General features: G+C 44.1%; 1 protein-coding gene across 2 annotated transcripts in view; it reads left to right on the top strand.

The window, feature by feature from the left end:
* DMRTB1 (DMRT like family B with proline rich C-terminal 1) overlaps nucleotides 1-20,828 on the top strand; it is a 575,348-nt gene that overhangs the window by 330,774 nt on the left and 223,746 nt on the right. For both annotated transcript variants that reach the window (XM_078670475.1, XM_078670486.1), the window contains exon 3: nucleotides 14,540-14,690. In XM_078670475.1, the coding sequence (XP_078526601.1) occupies nucleotides 14,540-14,690 (151 nt within the window). The remainder of the gene's footprint in view (nucleotides 1-14,539; nucleotides 14,691-20,828) is intronic.

Consider the following 20,828-nt stretch of genomic DNA (forward strand, 5'->3'; position numbering starts at 1 on the left):
ATTGTAGTGTTTTCTGTCTTTTGTCATTTGCCTTTCTTTGGAAACTCTCCCTTCTCTTCTCTGCCATGTTCAAAAATATCTTTTCTTGTTCATGTAATGAACAGGTCAAGTTGTCTCTGTGTGCTTCATTTAAGTCTATTGTACCTATAGTCAGAAAGTATTCTCCCATATAACGTGTAACGTCACTTTTGGTATGTACAGGATTCAGATTTCCACGTATAGGAAGTTCAGAAAAGATCACGTCATTGTTAGAGTAATAGTACTGTAACGGTCCTCTTTTGTAAAATAAGCTTGCTAAAATACTACAGGAGATTCCATAGGTCAGAGGTAGGTGATGATATGTCACGCCTTCAGCCACAGAAGTAGGTAGCTTCATGCAGACATAGCAATCTTCTATTTCCATAGTTTCTACATAATGCACTAACAGATTTGCGAAAACATTTAAGTGTGTCTGGTTTCTAACTCCGTGGTAATGTAGTCCTTCCTCATCTGATGCTTCTAAGTCTCGTTTTGTCTGTCTGAGTGCTTTTTCACGTCTTTCTACACTTCGTGTTGTCAGTTCTTCAGTGTCGGTAATCTGAGTAGGGTCAATATTAGTATTTTTGCTTACCATAAAGGGAATGAAAACTGTTAGTCCTATCCAAACTAATATTACTATAACTATACTACATATACATACCTTGCAGCATGTTTTGCAACAACTGCGGCTAGGTCTACCACTCACGCTTGAATCAGACATTTTGGCTCAGAAGAAGTTTTCAACCCCTCTTTGTGGACTTGCACCGGTACCTTTATGCTGAGCAATTTCACGGCGGTTCGTCCTCTTCCTCTGCAGAGTAATCAGTAATCTGTTCCCTGTCGCTTTCGTCAGTAATTTCAAGATCCTCTAAATTTTCCAGAATCAGACATGTCCACTCAGGATCCTGGTATTTCTCATTTAGTCTTTTTATTCGATCACTCCTTCTGTTGGAGCTTTCTCCAGCTTGCTCTGCTATTCGTATGCTTTTTCTTCTGTCAGCAAGTTTTTCTTCTACTGTTTTTATTCTCAGTCTTAGTCTCTTAATGTATCTTGGTTCGATATTTTTCTTTTTCTTGAGTCTTTTGGTTGGCACTGTTATTTGACTTTCTTCTAATGCTCTTTTGTTTTCATTCGTTTGTGGCACTTCCTCTGTCTCTTCCCTTCCTGTCTTACTAGTCCCAGGTCTTGTATCTAATTCTTCTGCCTGGTTACTAAACTGGCCTCGTTCAGGTGAAATTGGGTTCTGTTTTTTAAATGTCTCTGTTTCTATGTCCTGAACACGTTCTTCTAGTTCTGTCTGATCCTGTTCAAGCACTTTGATCTCTTGATTTTCTTATGCTCGAACCTTTGCACTAGTTCTAGTCTGTCCCTTTTCAATATCAGGAGTCAGTGGAGGAGTATAGATCACTCGTTCTGTCCCTGTCTGACCTCCCTCTTCGTCCTCAGATTTGATGTAAATCTCAATGATCTGAGGGTCTTCGTCTGTGCCTGTCTCGACCTCTCTAATCCACTCTCTATCTTTGTAGATTGGCTCTCTTGTTCTGATTGGGTCTTCAATGAAATCGATTATAGGTATCCAATCATCTTGGCTGGTGCTCGGTTGCTCGTCATCAGCTACTTCCGGACCAACGTTTACAGGACCCTCAGCTGGACTGGTGCTTGGTTGTTCGTCTTCAGCTACTTCAGGACCGACATCCGCAGATCCCTCAGCTGGACAACCTTCAGCTCCAGGCTCCTTGTCTGGAATTACCTTTTGAGTATGCTGGCATGGATCCACCTGGGAACGCCTGCACACTTCACTGCTGTCGTGGTCACCAGTATTACTTGGCGTTTTTCTCCCCACCTCGGTGCAAGGCAACTCGAAAGAGTATGCTTCTTTATTCTAACCCAGTCGCCTGGAACCAATTTGTGAACTGGAGTTGTCGGGTTGGCGACGGCGTCTTCCCCAATCTGGCGAGAGATAGAACGCACTTGGTCACCCAGTTTGCTGCAGTACTCAAGTACCAAATCATCAGAAATGCTTAACAGTTTGTTTCCTGGTACCCATGCTTGTCTCATCACTCTTCCCATCAATATTTCATGGGGGCTCAGGCCTGTTCTCCGATCTGGAATACTTCGGAGTCCCATCAGAACAAGAGGTAAAGCAGTAATCCAATTCATTCCAGTTGAGTCACACATTTTGGCCAACCTTGATTTAATAGTGCCATTTATCTGCTCTACCACTCCAGAAGCCTCTGGACGATGTGCACAGTGCAATTTTTGTGTGATTCCAAACGCTTTACAGAGTTGGTCCAACACCTCATTCTGAAAATGTCCGCCTCTATCTGATTCAATAGTGACTGGCACCCCGAACCTAGGTATCAATTCTCGTAGTAACAATTTGGCTACTGTTAAGGCATCACTCTGTGGGACAGGGTAAGCTTCCACCCATTTTGAAAATAGGCAGACCACTACAAGGACATATCTTTTTCCTTCGCAGCGTGGCATGGTGATGAAGTCAATTTGTATTCTTACAAAGGGACCCCCTGATTTCCCAATTTTCCCCAGTTCAACTACTGTTCTTTTGCCAGCGTTGAACTGTTGACACGTCATGCACCTCTGGCAAAGGGATTCTGCTACTTTCCTGAACTTGGGGTTATACCATGTTTGTTGAAATACCAGAACCATGGCATCCCTACCAATGTGTGATCCTTCATGTATCAGTCTGGCCATAGGGGCGAGCAGGTTCCTAGGTAACACAGGCATACCATCTGGGCCCACCATGACACCATCCTCACGTCTTGGTCGACAACCAAGTCCCTTCCACTTCTCTTTCTCTTCCCAAGGCACAGCATGCTGCCATTCTCTCACTTCATCCCAGGTAGGCACTTCTTCAAACACCATAAGTTGGCAGCTGTTTCCAGTCCCACCCCGTCTGATGTTCATTGACATGCGATCCATAGCACATTGTTTTGCTACCCGATCAGCAAAATCATTTCCCAATGACACAGGGTCAAGGCCCTTTTTATGAGCAACACATTTGACCACTGCCAATTCCTTTGGTAATTGGATTGCCTCTAGAAGGTCTTGGATAACTTTTCCATTTCGAATGGGGGTACCTGATGAAGTCAGGAATTCTCTTTGTAGCCATAATTGGCCAAAGTCATGCACAACCCCATAACAGTACTGACTGTCAGTATACACTGTTATTCTTTGGTCTTTTCCCAATTTGCAAGCTCTTATCAAGGCAATTAGTTCGGCTACTTGTGCAGACTTTATTCCAAATAAACAGGATGCTTCTTTAACTTTGTCTAACGCAACCACAGCGTAGGCAGCACTTAGGCCTACAAGTTCGTGTCTCATGCATGAACCATCCACAAACCATTCTTCATCATGTACAGGCAAGGGTGTTTCTTTAATGTCTGGGCGGGGTTTAGTACTGAATTCTGTCAGGTCAATGCAGTCATGCTCATTCTCCCCCTGGTCTTCTAAAACCATTGAGTCAGGGAGTAGAGTGGCTGGGTTCAGTATATTACACCGAGTGATGGCCACATTTGCAGCACCCACGAGAATCCTCTCGTATTTAGTCAGCCGACTAGGGGTGAGATACTGAGTCTTTGTTCTTGTTAGTAAAATCACAACTGCTTGTGGAACATACACAGTTACAGGATGTCCCATGACAATAGATTCACTCTGTTCTAAACTTGTGCATGCTGCAGCCACTGCTTTCAAACATCCAGGTAATCCAGCAGCCACTGGATCTAAAGTGGCAGAAAAATATGCCACGGGCCGTCTAGTTAAGCCATGTTCCTGTGTTAGGACCGACAATGCACAATTGTCTCGTGTGTCACAGAATAAAGCAAACTCCTTGGAATAATCTGGCATTCCCAAAGCAGGAGCAGTACACAGACAATCTCGTAATTTTGTAAATGCCGTTAAGCTTTCATCATCCCATTCCACAGGGTCCGGTGCTCCTTTCTTTGTCTTTTTTATTAAAGGCTTTGCATGGACTGCGAATCCCACAATCCATGGCCTGCAGTAACCTACAACTCCAAGGAACATTCTGATTTCTTTCTGAGTACAGGGTAACTGCATCTTTTGAATTATTCTGACTCTCTCTGAGGTGACTTTTCTGATTCCCTTTTCTATCTGGTGCCCCAGATATTTCACTGATTTTGAACAGAACTGTAATTTTTCAGGGGCCACTTTATGTCCCTTTTCACTTAGGTGATTTAGTAGGGCAATGGTGTCAATCACGCAATCCCTATGACTTTTGGACGCCACCAAGAGGTCGTCAATGTATTGCACCAAAACAGACCTTCTAGGTAAGACTAAAGTTTCCAGGCATTTTTTCAAGATCTGATTAAAGATAGAGGGGCTTTCTGTGTACCCCTGGGGGACCCTGTTCCAAGCGTACACGTGACTGTTGAAAGCAAATGAGAAAAGAAATTTGCTATCTGGATGCAATGGGATCGAAAAGAATGCGTGACATAGGTCTATCACAGTAAACCATTCAGCATCCCAGGGAATCTGATACAGAATCACAGCTGGGTTTGGGACAATAGGACAGCAAGGAACCACAATTTTGTTTACCTTTCTCAGGTCCTGCACTACTCTGTACTTGCCACTAGGTTTCTTGATTCCAATTATTGGGGAATTACACGGGCTACTCATCACTTCTTGTATGATGTTTGCTTCTAGCAATTTCTGTATTTCAATGGCAACTCCTGCTCTCACTTCGGCACACATTCTGTAAGGCTTAGTATTGGGGTAGGCTGCATTTTCCTTTATGGCTATTTGTATTGGATCTACATTGGCCATTAATCCTACATCCTTTCCAGTAAAGTCCCATACTTCTGGCTTTACTTGGAGTTCATCAGGTAAGTCTTGTATAGTCATTCGCTTAATTTCTGAGTCAGGTCTGATTAACATTAGCTTGTAAATACCATCTTCGTCTGGGGTTTGAATCTCAACGCCCTTTGGTGTACAAAAGATAGTGCAGTTCATTTTGCACAGCAAATCACGTCCCAGTAAATTCACTGGACTGGTATCACAGACGACAAATCTGTGCATTTCTTTGAAGTTCCCTATTGAGATCTCCATGGGCTCGGTAACGGGGGTACTAATCAATTGATTAGATACACCCACTACTTGGATTGCTTCTCCCGAGAGGGGTAGGTTTGGAACGTCTGCTGTTCTCACAGTAGAACGGGTAGCACCAGTGTCCAATAGGAAGGTGACATCATTTCCATCAACCTTTCCTTCAATGTATGGCCCTGACTGGTCTACCGGCAAGGAGGCGCCAAGTACACACTCCTTGTCCTCCCCTCTCAGGCCCCGTCAGTACTCGTCGTCACAGAAAAAAGTGTCATTTAACAAATATTGCGAAGTTGCTGCATTTCTGTTCTCATTGCCCCCCCAGATCTCTATATCATCTCCCTGCGGTGATTTTCCCTTAAAAGTTGGCTTTGGCGCTCGGGGTATTTGAATCATTTTTACCTGCTGCTGGGTCTTTCTTGGCTTTTCATTCTGCGTCTGTGGAATTAAATCAGGGGTTTGGGTATTATCGGACTGTAAATACGGACACTCGTCTCTCCAATGTCCAATTTCCCCGCACTGGTGGCAGGGAAATTTCTTTTTGGCTTCCTCTCTGCTCATTTTTGCTCGGGGCTTAACTCCACCCCCACCCCCAGGGCCTTGGTTCTGAGTAGTTTTATTTATCTTACTCAATTGTTTTTCCTGCTGTTCTGCGAGCTTTACTTGTGCCCACATCACCTTCTCCTTCAGGGCCTTCTTTTTTTCTGCCATTTCGTCCTCACAGTACTTTGCGTACCGTAGGACCTCGTCCATTTTCTTGGACTGCCAACAGATTTTGTTATCTTTTATCCAATTACAAATTTCTGGTCTTAAACCGTTTACAAACCTGTAAATGAAATGCGTCATGTCCTTCATTTCGATGTTATCTATACCACTGTACGTTTTGAACACCTGCAACAGCCTTTCATAAAAGGAATGCACAGTCTCGTCCCTTTCCTGCGTGGTTCTATCTATCTTGGTCCAATCGGTTTCCTTTGCGGGCACTTTTAGCTTCAGATGCTGAATTACTTGTTCATATTTCCTCATTACCTCAATAGAGGGTTCACCTGTTTTGGAGTCCCTCGGGTATTCCTCACTAGGCCAAGCTATGGCTATTTTACACTCAGTCCACAGATCTACAGGGACCACTATGTCGAAGAACCCATCCAGGTCCTTCCACAAGCATTTCTGCACCTTTACAAATCTTTCTACCTGCCGGTACCAATCGACTGGCTTTTCTCGTAATTTCGGGAAGTCATTGGTAAAGGACACAATATCCTGTCGGGACCATGGAACATGTACATATTTTCCTCCTGGCACTTCGCGCATAGGGCATAACTGTTCTGGTTTGTCAACTTCCTTTAGGATGAATTCGGGAGTTACCTGCTTAGATCTGGCCTCATCTTTTTTCCTAGCCCATCTGGCTTTCCATCTTTCTACGTCTCCCCATTTCTGTAACACTGTCAATAGTTCTTTGACCTGTGCCTTTTTCCCTGATATATTCAGGTTTTCCAAATCTTTGTCTGAAAATTCTGCTCGGTATGGTTTCTGCAAGGGTTTCGATTTTGAAATATCTATTCCCATGCTAGCGGCAGTATCTGTCAATTTTTCATGAAGTACTCGGGCATTGCGGGTAAGACTTCTGCAAATAAACAACAGCTCTTCTTCAGAGTAGGTATTTAATCTGTCTAATCCCACATTTCCTGCCATTAGTTCTTCTATTTCTACTCTCAATTTGTAGAGATCTAATGGTTTCGTCTGCGAAGTTTGTTTTTCTAATTCTTGGCTCCATCTTTCGATTTCCTCAGGTGTGACCAAAGTGACACTTCTAGTACCCGAAGTCTATTCCATTTGAATCTCCCTCGTATTAAAAGGATTATGCCTTTTCTGCATTCTTTTCCCTGTATTTCTTTTGGGCAGATCCATTAGTGAGACTTCAGACTCGCCCTCGCTTGTCTGTTCATCTACAATTAAGGGTTCTGGTCTTGGCTGGGTTATGACTGGGGAAATGACTGGAGGGTTTGGACTATCATGCCGATCCCCATACAATGGAACCACGGGTCCGATTGTTACTGGGATTGTCAATGCCTCAGGACTGGTATTTAACTGGGACATTTTCTGAATTATCTCAGCTCTCTGCCTTGCTAGAATTTCTCGCTCCTTTTCTTCCAATAATCTTTCTACGGATTTGTCATGTAACACTTGTGGGGTCAGAGTGGGAGCATAACTCGGGGCAGTGGGATGAGTCTCACTAGGTCCTTCACCATAATTTGGTCTTGGGAACAAACTTCCTGTACCTAGGGACCTTTGTTCTCTTTCATATAGAGGCTGTAAAAATGGCATTCCTGAACCTGAGGGTCTTGGCTCACCCTCATAGGGAGGTCTCGGGGAAAAATCGCTTTCACGGGAGTGCCTGGCATCCCCACCAGCTGATATTCTTGGATAGATATTTCTTGTATCTACAGGACCTAAGTTCTCGGTATAAGGAGGTATGGGCCAACCCCCTCCTGCACTGGCTGATCGGGCCTCATCCTGAAGATGAAGTCTTCGGGAATTATCCCCCTCACTGGAAGGTCTATTTCTTTCATTATAAGGAGGCGGACTTCTCATACACAGGTCATCTAATAATTCATCATCCGACTCTCCAATAGGTACCCAATGTTTGCACTTTTCTGTTTTCTTCTCCCCCCCCAGGAGGACCACATGCTGGCAACATGGGAAACAGTCCTTCTACAATCATATTCTGTCTCCACTGTTTCATCTTTTTGGCTCGGGCTTCCTGCTTCAACTTTGGGTAAAATTTAGTTAACCCTTTATCCATTCGGGGCTTATCCCTTTCAAAAGCCTCGATTTCCCATTCCTCTAGTGCTTCATACTGCGTTAACCTAGGTCTGGGATGTAAGTCATTCATTCGGGTTCTAAGATTGAATAGAATCCTACTGTTAAAGGTACCCTCTAACGGAAAAGCTAATACTCCGTCATCCTTCGTGTATTCCACCCAATTCTCCAACCATACACATGTGTTGTACCCTTTATCGAACATCATGAAAGATGCGGGAGTGTTGGGTTGCGGTATGACAACACCTTCTCTAGTTTTAATCGGCTTGTCCTTTTTGAAATAACTCTTCACTTTGTTTACAAGAGATACTTTTCTCTTAGTTCCGTACATAATGTCGTTTTTAACGCCTTTCCACTGATCGTCCTCAAATCCCATATGCCGTGGATCAGGTCTGGTATGCGGTCTATACGAATGCCACATACGATTTTTAAGAGTGACTTTGTTTACAAAATCACTTCCAATCCGAGTGCGTCTATTATTTTCGTGCGACCAATGAAATGCACGAGTTCAAATAATCTCGACCAATGGGTGCGCGGCCCTTTCGCGAGACAGTTCCCACGCTCCGGCGCTCACCCCTCCTTTACAATTTTCAGCTCTGCTGCCAGCTCGCTACGCCTACCAATCCCAGCGCGGCACGGAGTGACGTCAGAGCAGCTTCGCGACTGACTCCCTCCTTCACAAGGTAACGGAAACTTTCTTTCTTTCTAAAGTGCTTAGTGCTTTGTTATTTAACAACGAATACACATTCGCCACTGTGCTCAAGTGTCTAGACAGTAAAGAGTTTGGTTTCACTGCAAGTAAACTACTTCCATTTACTTTTCACACTCTACGAGTAGATCTCTTCTGCCTACCCTTCACACTAGCATTGGGGCACCTGCTACTTCCCTAGACTCATCCACCTTTCCGGGATATATCTAAGTCTAAAGTTTCACCAGCGAGCCCTTTTGCTTTCACCCAAGCTCCGATGAACCTGCTACTCTTCCGGTGTGACCCTTACTAGGTTATGCCACAATAGGAATTTTGCCAATGAACCTCGTTACTAACATTTATTCAATCATGCACTCAGAAAAAGCCCTAGTTAGTGCTTCCAGTTCTGCCTAACCTGCACCAACTTTCCTTGAAAGCCAGTGACCTCAAAGCAAGTGGATTCTATTCACCACTCGCTATTCAATTCCCCGTTGATTTCCGACAACACATAAACCGTTTTACAAACGAATGGATTAATACATATAACAGTATAATACCAAGAATAACGATTTTAAAACATTTCATAATTTTTAAAGCAAACACTTAAAGTGAGTGATCAAATCACTCGAATGGTTTACTTTCATTTAGCAGCATCCAACTTAATTAATCTTAACTATTCCTACCTAACCTTTAACTATTCCCTAACCATCCTCGATGCTACCAGAAAATTACTGATAGAGATCGCAGGTCACCCAACCAATATTTTCACCACTCAGGTTTCGGGCCCATATATTTCATTTCACCATATACATTGATCGGATGACCATACAATCTACTACCAATAATTGTGGGTCCCTTTCGATTACTTCCAGTGTACCCAACTTACCATCCACCGTTATGGGTACCTATGACCACGATGGGTCAGGGAGCTAGCTGTAAAAGGAAAGGCAGCAAAAATACAAAACCCAACATAAAAATTATTTCAATGTTTCATCAAATGACCACGGACAACTGGGAAGTTTTAAAAGTTTATCTTAGATTTCAGATTCTGCAATCATACAGTTTATAGTAATGAGGCAATCTATAATCAGAATAACGAAGAGCACATAACCATATAGGAAGAGTATACAGGTAACCATCTAACCCAATAATGAGGGAATTCAGAAATACCGAAAATGGAATTCAAGGGAGTGTACTTAATGCTAGGAATTTTATGCACGTATTAGGAATTTTATCAATGGGTCATATTTCGAGAGAAAAGACACCAGGAAACCTATACATCTATGGAAGGGTAGAAAAATGCAACACGCTATAATTCTAACGTTATTACTTCAATTCAGTATTTAAGAGAAAATTGTAAAACATATTTAATTCATAGACAGTATGGAAAGATTTATACTAAAAAGGCAGGGGAACATAGGAACATGCTATGAAATTAAAGGCAAATGACTTTAATGAGATACAATGGTTGCTTGAGAAAAACATGGAAAATTATCATATGCAAAGGTATGTCTTTATTGAAGCAAAGACAGAAAAATAGAAAGGTGCAGTTTAGAGTTTTCGGCAAGATATTTACCTAGACTGGTGTGAAAACCAACCCTGGCCACGGGTCAATTAAGGACAGGAAATACCCCAAGGAATAGCAGTCATCAATGGGACAGCAGGTGCAGTAGGGACACCTCAGGACAGGACAGGAAACCCAGATTAGGATCAGGACAGGACCACCAGGATACGACCAGCACCCGCAGTTCGGAAGCAACGCCTGCGCTCCACCCTCTCTGCAGCTATCAGTCAGAACCCCGATTGGGTTAGCGAACTCCCCAGCAAAGTGCTCCGCCAGCACTTTAAGGTTTAATAAAACCTTAGTCTATGGTCAAATTCGGACAGAGTGCTCCGCAGCTCTCTGTAAATTCAGTCACCTATTGAGTGCGTTGGGTCAGTGACAGGTCAGCTATTCGGACAAGTCGGACAAATTCCCTAGGTGAACCTAGGCTAGATATACTGTTTTGGGACAGTGTACCACCCCCCAAATGTTGCAAAGTGTCAGAATCCCCAATTTCGATTGGTCCTAAGGTAGGATTTGGTTAACACACCAATCAGAACAAACTATTGTAAGACCTATTTTGCATTCTAAGGTGCCGCCTAGCAAGATTGGGGTTCCCATGAGAAGTCGCACTGAATACAATGGAAAGAAATACAATGTATACAATAGAGTACAATCTAGTCCCTCTTGCTGGGTGAAGGTGCATCTTCCCATGCAGGCTTTGGCAGGAACCTTCTTTGGCTTGGTTTCAATGCCACCTCGTCACGGCTGATCCTGCGCAGTGCTGCCCTCCAAGATGGACTCCCAAGCCCCCATCACCCCTCAGTGCCGAGGATACGTGAAAAGTAAGCGAAAACAAATTAGCACATAGAAATAAAGGAATGTATTACATGTCATGATTTCACACTTCAGGTTTATCCTAAAAAAAATATACTATGCAATTACGGGTAAGTGCTACACATAACGACACGATGAGCAATAGCACGAGCTTCACTTCATTATCACATTAAGCTGCCATTTTATGGCGATTACGCATGCGCACCCTTTCCCTCCAAAACTATCTCTACGTGAAGTCACGTGAGTGTGACTGACGCATGCGCAGAAGAGGAAAGTCAAGCAGCGGCCATTTTAGGAACAAGGATTAATCGTATTAGTAAAACACATAGGCAAGCATCTCTATGATACCCACGCACATTCAAAATACATAAATTAGTAAAACGAACAATTGAAGTTACGAGATTATAATAGATTTTTCGAGGTTCTTGACTCGAGCAAGTCGCGATGCGAAATCTTGCTCTATCACTTGTTCAGAGCCGCCTATGCCGATCCACGGCAATATTGATTATTTTCACACAGGTTGTGCAATATGAGCTGAGCGAAGGTCTATATGAATTGTGGACCCTTGCTATAACAATTTTGTTTATCAATTTAATGTCACGCATGGCTTTTAAAGTAATGAAATTTGAACTTGAATGCATTTAAATTTGCAAATGTGTGAAGTTTTTTGCACTCTGTAAGATGGCACTCACTGGGGTAATGCTGGTGAGCAGTCCTACCTCCATTTCCCCTTTTCAGTCACGTGCTGGGTGCCTTTAAAGTAAGCGTCCGTGTTTCACCGCGGTGAACACATTGATAAAGGGGTTTCCCGAAACGCGTCTGTGCGAAGCTTTGAATAAACTGAATCTTTGAGAAACCACCCCGCAAGTGCCGTTTCCTTCCTTCCCGGCGGGGAGAGGGGGGTTTTGGAGCGACAATATATATATGTGTATCAAGGCTCACCCCGAGCTGAAACGCGTCAGGACCGACCAGGCAACATCGAATAAATTAATTTGGCACAATCCAAGTGGTACGTCTCCGTCTCTTGCACGAATGCGGATGAAGGACGGAGTATAACGATATATATATATATATATATATATATATATATATATATATATATATATACATATATACATATTTTTTTTATTTAAATTAAAAAAAAATCTTTTACATTGTATTATTTACATATATTGATATGAAATATATATATTTTTATATATATTTTTAATTTTTTAATTACCCTTTACACCCAAAAAACGAATCCCACCCTGGTCCCTTTAAATACCCTTGCACCCCATAAACATAACCCACCCTTACTCCTTAAAATACCCCAGCATCCTGAAGCACAAACCCATCCTGACCCTAAAAATACACACTGCACCCCAAAACCCACCCTAAACCCGCCCCTGTACCCCAAAACTTTAATACCCTCTAAACCCTCAATAAACCTTATCACCCCAAAACCCAAACCTATCCCTGAACCCTAAAGAAAAACCTGTACCCCAACACCCAAACCTATCCCTGAACCCTAAAAATACCCCTGTACCCCAAACCTAGCCCTGAACCCTAAAAATACCCCTGTACCCCAAAACCCAAACCTATCCCTGTACCCCAAAACCCAAACCTATCCCTGAACCCTAAAAATACCCCTGTATCCCAAAACTTTAATACCCTCTAAACCCTTAAATAAACCTCAGCACCCCAAAACACAACCCCATTCTGAACCCTAAAAATACACCCTGCATCCCAAAACCCAACCCTATCCCTGAACCCTAAAAAATGCCCCTGTACCCCAAAACCCACCCTAAAAATGTCCCTGTACCCCAAAACTTTAATACCCTCTAAACCCTCAATAAACCTTTTCACCCCAAACCTATCCCTGAACCCTAAAAATACCCCAGTATCCCAAAACCCAAACCTATCCCTGAACCCTAAAAATACCCATGTTCCCCAAAACCCACAACCTAGCCCTGAACCCTAAATATACCCCTGTACCACAAACCCAAACCTATCCCTGAACCATTAAAATACCCAATCACCCCAAAACATATATCTCAGAACCCCAAAACATATACCCCTATACCCATACTTACCTTATCCTAACATAAAAAAACATGCTTTTACCATTCATGCATTTACAATTCGTTGAAAATGTAAGCGTGGAAAAAGCATATAAAATGTAATGCCATGCGTTATAATGGCATTACGGAGTCATGGTAGATTCGTAATAATAGTATGCGGAGTGATGGTATGCGGGAAGAAAGATTCGTGATAATGGGTGTTTACCATTGCTGGGGTAAAGGTAAGGAATCTATCACTAACATGTCTCTGATGCACAAGTTACTACTTGTGTAACGATATATCTGTAAGAGACATTAGTTAGTTATATATTCCTTACCGCCCTACCCATCCTCCTCGTTCTGCGAACTGATTGCTAGGGTTAAGATCATCCCTTTTAGTCCCCTAGTTTTATGCACCAATGGTCAGTATCTTGCATGGCTCTGCGTTTCGGCGCAGAAAGTCGTGTACAGAACTGACGTCAGCACGCATGGGTGGCACTTAAGTACCCTCTGCGACGTCATCTGGGCGCTGACAATGCCAGTGACGGACGCCGAGCTGCAGGACGCCACCTACTGACGCGCAGGGGTACTGCTAAGCAAAACTTTCCGGATCCAGTCTGACGCATGGGGATATTCTAAGATAAGGAATCTATCACTAACTAATGTCTCTTACAGATATATCGTTACACAAGTAGTAACTGGGTCATGGTACATACATGTAATTGTTGTTTGCTTGGTATCAACCATTGCATGCTTTAAGATCAAACAAAACATGCATTTTTGGTTAAGTTCCTAAATTTAAAAACACCAGAATAGAAAGTTGTTCAGTAGCGGTTGTGACCTCCAAGGTGTGGAATACGTTGTAGCTTACCCTCTGCTTTGAACCTCGTCTCTACATATTCAGAAAAAAAACGAAGACTCATAATTACTAACATCTTATAAATCTTTGTTTCTGATGTGGGATTTGCATTGCTGCCTTTATTTTCTTTCCGATTGATAATTAGACCTTTCCTTTCCCAGTTCATGCTGAAGTAGCTGCTGTGCTCTTTTAAACTCATTCATTCATAAAGAGATTGTCCTATTCAGAAATCATCATTGTGCTTTCATTTGTTTTACTTGCTGCCATGATAACATGTTGTTGGAATTTGGGATTTTGTTTCTTCACAAAGTAAAGAGGTTTGCACTCTGACTCTCCCAGATGTAAGAAAAATTGTGGTTGCTTATCAAAAGTAACTACTGTTCAATATTTTGTTGTATATGCATTTTAAGTTCTCTTACAAGAGTAACTTCATCAAAGGTACAAAATGTTGATAAGTTATCTTCAAGTGTCTGGATTTTGGCTCATTTCTAGCTCAGTAAAGAGTTATTACTGCATTACAAAAGAAGCTAAAATAATAGTCTGGGACATTTATTGCATTTAGCAAATAACTGCTTATTTTTATAGTGTTTTACGTAATTTTCCGCACATGAAAGTGTTGATATTATTATTAGATTAATATTGAATTGTATTTGTGTAGATGCAAGAGTCTTGTGGAGATTGCAGACAGGGTTACTACCCTCCACTTCCTCAATTCTTGCCACCAGGATTCCTTCCAGGAATTCATTATATTCCACCACCTCTTCCACTGAATGTTAGTGTGCTGGCTGAAACCTCAAAAGAAGAAACTGGTAAGTGTCCAATTGTTTCCATGTTCTGATAAATGCACTGAGAGTGGGTTTACAAAGGTGTACGGGATCCTGCATCGCTGTGAAAATCACAGCTTGGAAGCCTTCTTAAAAGAGCCGCCTAGTGTTTAAAATTGTTGTATATTCAGTTTTAAAGTGCTCTCCAGTAAAGAGTTTTCAGTGCTGTTGTTTTACTGACCCTTGTTGTTGATTGAAGTTCTGGCACCAAATCCCACAGAGCTCTAAGAGCTGTCCTGAGCAAGTTAGCAAGTGCCTCACAGGCGGCAGCAAGTCACTCTGTTCTGGTGCAGGGGTCATTCAGGGTTAATGCTGTATGTTGTATATCATTATTTGCAGCAAATGTGTTTTCGATTTCAAATGATGGGTTTAGATTTTGTTTGCGGTATGGTTTTAAATCGTTTTTCACCTCCGACTCAAATCCGTCTCCCAACCTTTTCCAATTTATACCTATGGATTACGTGGGAAAGACATTTGACCAAGGAGGCTGGGTCTCTTGCATAATACCCGACTTTCGGGAGTCCTGTAATGCGCGGCAAGGACAGCTGTAAAGGTGTAATCATAGAACATGATATATGGTCTTTGCATTACCACCCTATTAACCCTCTTGTCCACCATACACTTCCTCAATGGCCGCCAAAACCTCTTGCCCTTGGAGACTCCCCCAGCCGTATCCATTTTTTAAATATAAAGAAGTGCATCAAGACACTCCGAGTGGAGAGGAGGAATATCACCCTCTCATTTCCAACAGAGTTTCCTTCTTGCCAGCACAGTGATATATGAGTAGCTTTCTTGTATTCCCACTCGGCTCTTCCTACCCCTCTGCCAGCCAAAAATATTCAAAGAGAGGCTTACCTTAACCCCGTCGCCACTGGCGGTATTCCCCTGCTGTGCTGGGGGCACGTACAGCGCTCCCATGCTCATGACGAGCTGAGCTCGTCATGACCGCGCCCGTTCCAATGGATCGTTCAGCACAGCAGGGGAATCAGCCCTGCGTGCGAATGTTCCAAGTAACGGGAGCGGTCATGACGAGCTCAGCTCGTCATGAGCACCGGAGCGCCGTGGCTCATGACGAGGTGACCTCGTCATGAGCGCTCAAGAGGTTAATATCCATCCCCACATTGTTTGGAATGTTCTTACCCACTTATTCCCAAAAATCTGGAATTCTGGACATTCCATGAACACATGGATATCCGTTGCCCTCACTAACTAACCCACATTTAGCACATTAGGCGACACCTCCTTTTGGCATCTTCGATATTCTGTACAGCGATAAGTAAGCTCTGGGGAGGGAAAAACTGTTTTTTTATTAAACAAGCATTTGCAATGCAATAGGTCTCGCATTTTTCAAAGTTGGTGCTTTTGGCAATGTAAATGACACTGTTTTTTAATTATATTTATAGTTTGCAGTGGAGTGGTAATTTGACATATATGCAATTACACCACTGCAGGAAACAATCGGAAGAGCAGGCAGGGGGGACTTGAAGAAAGAAAGAGAGACAAAAACAGGGGGCCACGAGGGGGAGAGAGGCTGCAGGAAACATAAGGCTGTGGAACGGTAGGCAGGGAGGATTTGAGAAGACTGCAAGCGGCCATGTAAAAGCCTGTGGCGGGGGAAGAGACTGCAGGGGCTGGAGGGATTTGAAGAGAGAACGGGAGAGAATGGCAAGGGGCCATGAGGTGGTAGAGTAGGCCACAAGACGGAGGGCAATGGTGCACTCTAAGGCAGGGGGCACTCTAAGACAGGCTATTAGAGGGTGCACTCTAAGGCGGGGGCAGAGGGTGTACTCTAAGGCAAGTAGCAGAGGGTGCACTCGAAGGCAAGGAGCAGAGGGTGCACTCTAAGGCAAGGAGCAGAGGGTGCACTCTAAGGCGGAGGGCAGAGGGTGCACTCTGAGGCAGAGGGTGCACTGTAAGGCAGGGGGCATAGGGTGCACTCTAAGGCAAGGGGCAGAGAGTGCACTCTAAGGCAAGGGGCATAGGGTGCACTCTAAGACAAGGGGCAGATATAGGATGCACTCTAAGGGTGGGGAACTGACATAGGTTGCACTCTAAAGCAGAAGGGGGATCTCTGAAGCAGGGTGAAGAGGGTGCACTGTAAGGCAGGGGAACAGACATAGGTTGCACTCTAAGGCAGGGGAACAAACAGGAGGTGCACTCTAAGGCAGGGGGCAAAGGGTGCACTTTAAAGAAGGGGGTAGAAACTGCAAGGCCCTCTGAACAGTATTTTCACAGTAACACCGGGGCAAAGCGCACAACACTATACAACTAGGTTTCAGGAATGGGGTTTTCAAGCGATCTCTAGCACCGACTCTGAAGGCATACAGCCTAATTCGAACAGAGTTCCTTCCCATAATGCCTCCGCTCTCCTTCTCTCCCCCTACTGACCTGTCACCCAGGCTGATTAATTGCCGGCTCTTAGGTTGAGTGGGTAAAATTCATCAAGTAGCTGGTGCATAGGGCTGTCCTCCCTCTGGTCTTCAGAACAATCCCTCTAGAGTAGCAACTAATCCCCTCCCCCAGGCATCTCAGTAGGCTGACAGGCTCCTTATTACGAGTTGTGTAGCTGAGCCTAAGGAATGATGGAACAGGCACTCTGAACATAACATCACAAAAGGACAGGAATGCAAATATTCGAACAGAGGCAGGTATTTTAGTTGATATGAGACTGAGGGCCAAAGGGACTACAAGTAAGCATGAAGGAGACTGGGCCCATTAGAAATATGCATATTTTCAGATGTACATATGGAAACTGTTTTGTGACTACCTGGGCTTTGGACATTTTAGAACTGGATAATAAAGGGTTAGTTCACCATCATTTGTGTAGTGTATTTCTATCATTAGTTAGCCATGGAATGATTTTAGCAATGGCGTAACAAAACTTGAGTGGCCCCCTTGCAAGGTAGATGGAGGGGCCCGCCTCAGATTTAATAAGGCGCTTTCAGGCGAGAGTACTGTCCTTAGGTGGCCCCCTGCAGGTCGGGGCCCCCACTAACCGCAGGGGTCTGTGTTACGCCACTGGATTTTAGCCATCCCCGGGTGCCCTCTGCATGGTTCTTTAATTTCTCTTGACTGGAGTGCCAGTAGTTGGGTATGTGTTTGTTATGTTATGTGTATTTTAAAGCACACTATCACATGCAGGGGAATCCTGGCACTGAGCACGTGTTTTAGTCTATACTTCCCTATGCAAGGTAAGTTAATTGGAAAGCCAGGTGTTCAGCTTCTTGCAGAATTCAAGAAGAGGGGGAAGAGGCTCTGATGTGGAGGGGGAGGTCGTTTTAAAGAAGAGAGTGGGAAGGCTCTGATGTGGAGTAGGAGGTCGTTCCACGTGAGGTATTTTAAACAATGTGTCTGCTTAGAGTAATGCCTCCGGATGAATACTATTGGCTTCATGAAAGACTGCTCGGTTTCCCTATTGTGTCAGAGTTTATTTGAGGTCTTGGTGTTATGTTATTGTGACTGAGTGAGTGAGTTCAGGTACTTTGCCAGTTGTTTTGTTACACTACGATAATCAGCTTGCCCAATGACTGGCAGGTTGTAGGGTGTATGTTATGGGTACCTCATGGCCACCTAAATGGGTTTGATACGGTTTTGGCTGTATTTGGATCTGGGGGAAGTATGGCGCACCGGGCTGAGCGTCTGACTCTGGAATGCGGGGATCACGGTTCGATCGCTGCTGGCACCTCAGAATCATGTGACTCTGGGTAGTAGCTCACTTAATCTCCCTGACAGACCCCCAGCGGTTGGATACCCTTAGGGGTGATATGTTTGCACTTTACAAATGTGGAATTATTATATCTCAAATACGCTTAACAACCACACACTGGCTTCACACAAAGTTGTTTGATTATAGGATCCGATCTTGCACACCTGCAGGCTCTGCTCTATTGTCCAGCTTTGTAACGGCATTGGGGAAACTTCTCATGGCCCCATTTGCTGATAGGTTGAAACAATGCATGGGACTGGGGGGTGGGTGTTCAGTATGCAGGCGGTAAGGCAATAGGTGGACTGGCAGAAACCCTTATATCCTGTATTCTAAATACACATCAGTGGTGCAGGATGCATGGGCCTATAGGGTGAGGTTGTGGTGGATGGGGTAGGGGCCACTATCTTGATATAGTGCATGCTTGTGTCCTTATACACACACTTCCCTGACACGTTATCCATATGCTGCATTTGCATTCTAAATTTTCCATTAATGATGTTTGACTCGTAGGTGTGTCTTTGCAGGATGTTTTTACACACCATTCTCGACCCCACTCTTATAAGCAACAGACAGTACAACCCACAGACAAGCAGACGCGAATACACTAAGCAGTAGAGTAAACGTGGCCTTTCTCACAGTCATTCTTGTCCTTAGAGGAATCACAACACACAGACACATAATTTATTGAAAGTACTGATGCACTAACACATACATACACAGGGGCCTACAAGCTGATAGAGTGTCGCTCACTGACAAATACACATACTAAACGACGCATACACACAACCACGAAGCAGCGACAATTAGAACGCAGGCTCCTACGAGACTCTAAAACATTCACGCATACTTCATCCGGCACACACAACCCTAGCACAAAAACACCCACTCAGACACATGCTCGAACAGAGCCGACACACACTCGATGACTCTCAGCAACACACATACCCTTCTGCACAGAGACACGCACACCCACATTTATGCGGTGACAAACACTAAGGTTGGTTAAGTGGCTGACAGCTGATGGCAGCACAGGTGAAAAGCACTCAGAGCTAATGCGCGTCTCCAGCTGAAATGTGGCAATGAATTCAGCATGTGTGACATCCCTGAAGGGAATCTCGGCCCCTCCCTCGCGCGCTGCCGCCCCCACCCTGACAAGAAAACTCCCTCTCACCAAAAGCAGGATGGCAGCGGGGAGGAGCGACTACCCTTACAAAAAATGTGTGGAAGCGCCCCCTTTGTTTGTAGGGAAGGGTGTGCGAGGTCCAGGGAGATGGAAATAATATTCATGAACACATAACCTTAGATTTTTACAAACACCAGCACATCAGAAATATATAGTTCAAAACAAAGAGTTATATTCACTTTATCAATGTTTGAAACCCTGATTATGATACAAAATTTTGTTTTTGCTCTTTGATGTCTTTTTTTCTCCCTCTTCTATATTATTGCACATCTTAATCGTGAACATTGTTTTTCTTTTTTGGGGCTGATTTGTGAAAGTTATTCAATGTTTACGTATTTTTTTAATAAAGATTCGTGATGACAAAAGGAAAGCGTTAGAAAGAGAAAGGAGGGCGGATTTCGAGTGAGGGTTGAGTGCCGTCTCGGCTTTTGCTCATTGTCACTCACCTGTGGCGGTCACATCGACAGTCGTCTCTTTCTCTCCTGGGATCGCTGGGCAAACTCTCTGGGCGGTCGCAATCACCAATTCTCTTCTCTCGCCGCAGATGGTTCTGGTCACTGCAGGCTGCTGGTTGCGCTACAGACTTCCTTGGCCAGTGTTCACACGACAGTGTTTCCAAGTTACTGCAGACAGCTGGTCACTGCTCTCACTGTAGGATGCTTCTCTCTCTCAGAGCTCCCGCAGCAGGCTCTGTCTCTGCTCGCTCAGTCCTCTGCTGTGATGTTATACCTTCCCCGGCTGTCACGTGATGCTTAAACAAAAGTTGCTGATAGCTGCCTTGGAGCTTGAGATTGCTCCAGAGCCGAGTGTTCACAAGGGGGTGAGGGGAGGGGAGTGGGGTCAGACTGACAGCACTGAAAGCAGGAAGCACATGCCGAACTCCCAGAACGGGGAGAAGGGTGGTTAGGGGCTCAGGGTCAGGACAGAGAACGAGTGAGTGTGACTAAGACCCGAACTGAGGGAGAATACGTTTGACCAGAGACTACATGAGACAGATCTGAGAGAGAGAAGGCAGATATGATGCCGAATGAGAGTCCTGAAAATTACAGTTTTTTAGAGTGAGAATGAGACAATCGAGGGGGAATGAGACATACCCTGGAGAGAGAAAACTGATCCGAAGGAAGAGTGACTCGTACCTGAAACAAAGAAGGACGCTGATCGGAGTGATAATAAGACATATCAGGCAGAGAGAACGCGTCAAGATCTGAAGGAGCAAGAAGACAGCTTGTGGTGC

The sequence above is a fragment of the Lissotriton helveticus genome, chromosome 1_2, assembly GCF_964261635.1.
Source record: "Lissotriton helveticus chromosome 1_2, aLisHel1.1, whole genome shotgun sequence".
In the NCBI taxonomy this organism is placed as follows: domain Eukaryota; kingdom Metazoa; phylum Chordata; class Amphibia; order Caudata; family Salamandridae; genus Lissotriton; species Lissotriton helveticus.